General features: G+C 51.2%; 1 protein-coding gene across 1 annotated transcript; it reads right to left on the reverse strand.

The window, feature by feature from the left end:
* Positions 1–1,228: 1,228 nt before the first annotated feature.
* NFKBIA (NFKB inhibitor alpha) lies at positions 1,229–4,953 on the reverse strand. The gene is made up of 6 exons (XM_036385093.1): positions 4,577–4,953; positions 4,151–4,259; positions 3,436–3,646; positions 2,855–2,943; positions 2,470–2,730; positions 1,229–1,979 (listed from the first exon to the last, which is right to left on the reverse strand). Exons 1-6 carry the CDS (start codon positions 4,798–4,800, stop codon positions 1,932–1,934), a joined length of 942 nt encoding a protein of 313 aa, XP_036240986.1. The 5' UTR covers positions 4,801–4,953; the 3' UTR covers positions 1,229–1,931.
* Positions 4,954–5,405: the final 452 nt, after the last annotated feature.

The raw sequence follows: 5,405 nt of genomic DNA on the forward strand, positions 1-5,405 counted from the left end.
ATGCAGGCTTGCAGTGCAGATGCAGCCATGACTGCCACAAGGAAGTTTCAGTGCATATACCTGGGTTATGCTTGTGGAATGAGTGGAAGGGAAATAAAAATGACTCAGGATGACAATTTTATACAATCCTTACAATGGCCTTTGGCTCCCATGCAAATTAGGAAGCACACAGCCAGCTGTGGTCTTCTTCCTCATACCAGCAAACTCTCCTTAGAGCAGGTTGTGTGTCAGGAACCCTTTGTGAAGAGCAGGACAGAAAAAGGAATGAGTATCCCTGTGCAACCTGGGGCCATAGCATTCTCCAACAGCCTGAGCTGGGCCAGGTGCCAGCAGCACAGAATTCCCCTAGCCAGCTCTTGGCAGAGCTCCATCGTCCTGTGTAAGCAGCTTTGCTGCTCCCTGTTTCCATCCAGGGGTACAGGACAAACAGGGGACAGTCACCTTTTACACAACTCATCCTTTACACGGACACACAACAGGCTGAAAGTCTGCTGCTGAAAGTAGTCCAGTACTGTGATGCACTGCCAGCAGGTAATGAGGTGGAGCAGAGGATTTGGGCAAAGTGATTCTGTCCGCCCGAATGCTGGAGAAAAGCTTGAGGAATAACTGAAGCAGTTAAAGCCACATCCTTCACTGCTATGAACTGTAGGTCCTGCAGTGGGGATGGGGGGGACCTCACCTGAATTTCAGGGATGCAAGGCAGCAGCACACATTCCCAGGATGTGTTTCCTCTTCCCATGGAAATCCCCTTTGGAAATTCCAAAGGTGTCAGAGTTCAAAGTGAAGCTGGGCCAGGTGATAAACAAGAAGTGAACAGACACAGGGCTGTGCTGCAAACCTCCAGCTTCCCCTGGCAAGAGCTGCAAAGTATTTGAGCTGGAACAAAAGGGGCCATGAGGGCAGGTGCTGCCAAAAGCAGCCCAAAACCCCCTCTCTGGTGGGCTGGCAGCCTAGAGCTGGAAGAGAGGGGGAATCCCAGCCCCACGATCCGCCTGCTGCAGCGTGCGCAGGAAACAACACCTACGTCTGCTTCCAAAATTAGCTGCAGCAGAATGGCTGAGAGCTGCAAGCTGCTTAGATGGCTTACCACTGCTGAGGTGAATCACCTAAAATCCCTGAGAATGTTACCCCAATGGGCTGCTAGATGTTAAAACGTTTCTTAAAAAGCAAACCAGGTAGATTCCCACTATCTCAGGGAGGTGGGCAATGAACTGTTTTACAGACTACGTACAGTAATCAGACTTTTTTTAATAAATACATATCTCACATGTACCAAAATAATTATAAACAAAAAAATGTACAGTATTTACACAATATACAGTTGCTAAAAAGTGTAGCAATTATGACACACACAGTGTGAAACACACTTTTCCAATGCCCACAGTTAATAACATTATTCCTACTTTGCCTAAGAGCCAAGATAGCACCAGTCCCTTGTTCTGACTCCTCTAACCTGGGAAGCCTCACTGAGAGCAGCTGAGGTCAGTCAGAAAGGACAGGGACTGCTACCAGCCCAGAACAAATGAACGTAGAGTCTTTGTAAAGCGGCGTTGGCATGAGTCCACCTTGCCATGAAAGGTCACTTGTTCCCTGTAGTACTTGAAGCCACAAGAAAGCTCCCTGTAACGAGCAGGTTGGATGTGTAGTCTGTTACCTTTGCACGGCAGAGAAGATTGGCTATGTGGCTCTTCATCAGGTCGTGTGAATAATCACAGATCTGTACTGATGTTACACATCCCACTCCTGTATTTAAACACAAGGGAGATCCTGGAACTGTCCTGTTACAATAACGTGCTCCTTCTCCTTACTGGGCAGTGTAGTATTTCCCTCCTCTTTTTTCTCTCCACATTGTGACTTTCTTTTTAGGTGAAGAAAGTCAGTCCTTTTTCTATACATATGTATACAGTCACTTCTTTTCAGAAAGCTCTGCTTTAAAATGCCAGCTGTCGTCCTCCAATAAGGCAGTCATCATATATAAGCTGCAAGAAAAAAAAACCCAAAATGCTGTTAATGCAGAAATCTTACTTAAAGTATCATATCCACTCTGGATAACAGCCAAATTCTACATACAAATTCTTCAGCAGTGTATAAAATTTCTACACCAAAATGGTTACATACACCATTTAATGCAGCACTTGGAATGTCAGAAAAACAAATCCTAGGGAGGAGAAAACCACCCGCTAACTTGAATTTTCTCTCATGAGATTCTGTGTCAGCAACAGAACTGTGTTCAGAGAACCATGTAGTTTGAAGTTAACCTCCATTCCCTCATGTTATTTTTTACATTTTACTCTTACTCTGTTTATATGCTTGCCTCATCTGCCATTTTGCTGATTGCATAATCTTTGGTATACCTATCTGTTACACAGCAAGAGGTCACTGGGGCATGCTATCAGAGTGACACCAAAAAATACCCTGCACAGAACAGGATTTTCCCCTTTCTCTCATAAAATGAAAGCAGCTACTTACTTCATCCTCTGTGAACTCAGGCTCCGATTCACTGCTCTCTTCATCCTCACTTTCTGGCAACATCTGCAGGTCAGCTGTGGTCAGCTGCTTCAGCTGTTCCTGTATGCTTGAGTTGTCTCTTCCCCATGTGAGTTGATAGGGGGAATAGCCCTGATAGGTCACTTTGTTCACGTCTGCCCCATGTTTCACCAGAAGTGACACCAGTTCTGAATTCTGCAGATCGACTGCCAAATGTAGTGCTGTTCTGCCATTGCATGGCTCCTGTGTGAAAACAGCAAAAGGTTTGGCATGTCAGGAGAGGCAGAGCCACTGTCAGAACTGTTGATTCTAATCTACTGATTCTTAAGAGCCCTACTTAGGTAAATTGATGGTACACATTACATACCTGTGCATTTACATCTGCTCCCAAGGACAGCAGATACTCTACAATAGCCAGGTATCCCTGGATAGATGCTAAATGAAGACACGTATGTCCTGGAAGACACAAACAAAGGGAAAACTTGAGTAAGTCTAATTCAATGCCTCATCATTACTTAAAAGTCAAGATGATAGGCCAGGATGGTATCTAAATTTGCAATTCATTCATGGCAAAAGGGTGTTTTTCCAGAAGAGCTTTCCAACTTCCAGTATAAATAAAAGGGCTGGATTTTGAAAAGATTTCTTGGAGGCTTTATTCCAGTGTTTGAGTGCAACTTATTACAAACAAAAAAAAGGAGCACGGCAAAGGCACTCACTAAAAATGCAAAGTTCAAAGCCATGAGAGACTATAATCAACAGTGAGAAGGCCTACAAGACAGTGCATTTCAAAAAAGTCAGACACTGCTGTATGCTCTGGGCTCCTCAACTCTCAAATGCGACAAAATAATCCTTCTCCAGAGATCTTTGAGATCCACAGGAGACCGACCCTGCCCTGCCCTGAGCCAGCCCACCAAGAGGAAGCGTTCAGGATGAGGAGTGTGTCCGTACCGTTGTAGTTGGCTGCCTGCAGGACAGCCAGGAGGTGCTGGGGCTGGCAGTACTGCGTGAGCACGCCGACGCTTGGGAGGGAGCCCTGCTGGCAGGCGATGTGCAGGGGGGTGTTTCCTCGGAAATCCCTGATTTCCAGGTCGCATCCAGCCTTCAGAAGATGCTCAGCAATTTCAGGCTGATCAGTTATCACTGCCAGGTGAAGAGGAGTCTGCAAGCATAAGAGCAAAAGCACTGTAAGTTACACCACAAACTTGGCACCAGCATCTAGGCAAGCAGACCTCTTGTTCACTTGGTGATTTCTGCCAACAAATAAAAGCATGAAAGCACATCCCATAAACTCAGCTCTTTATGCTTCCCAATGTTGTATAGCTGCCCATTCATCTGGAAGTGATGAACTTTGGGCTCTCTGGATAAACCAACCGCCAGCTGGTATGAAGGGTATCATTAACATCTCCATAAAGAGGGATGCAACCCATGGCATCATATTTGAAAAATGTGGGCGTTAAATGCCACTCTCTCAGGGAAGAGGAAGCACTGTACCAACCCCGGCTGGAGCCAGCTGGGGACTTTCCTGAATGTAGGCTTTGATTCAATTGATTCCATCAATTAAAACAAAAAAAATTAAAGGGACTTTTTGGGGGGAATTCCCCAGAGGGAGTGTGTGGGTGTGGCAGGGGCTGATCCAGATTTGGGGCTATCGAGGTGAAAGTACCTGGCTGAGGTTGTTCTGGAAGTTCAGGAAAGCCCGGTCACCGGCTGCCTGCTGGATCACCTCCAGGCTCAGGGCTTTTTCCTCGTGAATAATGGCCAAGTGGAGAAAACTGCAGGGGGGGAAAAAGGAGTAATGAAGCGTTAACCCCCCCGACGCCACGCTGAGCCCGGCGGGCCGGGCCGGGCCGGGTCACGCGCGGGTGTCGCAAGCCGGGGCTTTCGGCGCGGCCGGGGCTTTCCGCGGCCGCGGGAGCCGCCTCTCCCTGGCGCCGCTCCAGGGACTTTCCGCACCCCCTCCCTTCCCTCCCGGCGCGGCCCAGCGCGGCGCCGCCCCGCCGGCAAGCACATCCTGTCCCGGACTGGCCGTGCCGAGCTCCCCGCCGTGCCCGAGCCACCCACCCCTGCCCCGGCTCCGACCCCTACTTACGTGTCCCCGTCCTCCGTCAGCTGCTGTGCCCAGGCGGGCGGCTCGCGGGGCTGCAGCCGTATGTCCTCCAGCTCCTTCACCAGCTGCCGGTACTCCTCCTCCTTCATGGAGTCCAGGCCGCTGTCGTGGCGGTCATCGAGAGCGAAGACGCCCTGGCGCTCCTTCTTGGGGTGCTCGTAGTCGTCCATGGCGGGCGGCTCGGCGGCGCGGCGGGCGGCGATCATGGCGGTGGAGCTGCAGGCGCTGCGAGTGAGCGGCGGCGGCGGAGGCGCCTCGCATATACAGAGCGGCCGGGGGATTTCTGCGGGGGAGGAGCCGCGGAGGACGGGAATTTCCAGCCAGTCAAAGCCCGACCGACGGGTCCGGTCCTGCTCGGCGCCGCCGGCGCTGGCAGGGAGGGCGGAGCGGCTCGGGCCGCCCAGAAGGGGCGTCGGAGGGGAGGGAAGAGGCCGGGCCGAGAGGGAACTTGGCGTTTTTCCAGGGGGGAAGTACTCGCCTCTCCGGCGTCCCCAGCGGTACTTCCCTGCCGCGCCCCGCGGGGATTTCCCTGCCCTACCCTGCCCGATCCTGGGGCTCCCGTGCCTCCTCCCCGGCGGGTCCCGCTGCGCCTCGGGGTCCCGGCGCGCTGCGGGGCCCTGGAAGGCCGAGGAGCGCCTCAGTGCCGGGCACTGCTGGCCCTGAGTGCATCCCCCCGACATTCCGTCACTTTCGTAAGAGGGGCTGCGGGATCATAGAATGATTTTAGGTTGGAAGGGTTCTGTAAAAAAGGCTTTTTTTTTTCTATCTTGCAGCTGTTTCTGGCCTCCCTGAGTGTCTGTGCTTTTTTTTT

The sequence above is a fragment of the Molothrus ater genome, chromosome 6, assembly GCF_012460135.2.
Source record: "Molothrus ater isolate BHLD 08-10-18 breed brown headed cowbird chromosome 6, BPBGC_Mater_1.1, whole genome shotgun sequence".
NCBI lineage: Eukaryota > Metazoa > Chordata > Aves > Passeriformes > Icteridae > Molothrus > Molothrus ater.

Coding starts and splice junctions, on each gene's coding strand:
- NFKBIA (XM_036385093.1), bottom strand. CDS start 4,800: ATGATCGCCGCCCGCCGCGCCGCCGAGCCGCCCGCCATGGACGACTAC. Junction 4,260..4,576: donor CTGACGGAGGACGGGGACAC/GTAAGTAGGGGT, acceptor CCCCCCCTGCAG/TTTTCTCCACTTGGCCATTA. Junction 2,944..3,435: donor GCAGGCAGCCAACTACAACG/GTACGGACACAC, acceptor TGTGTCTTCCAG/GACATACGTGTCTTCATTTA.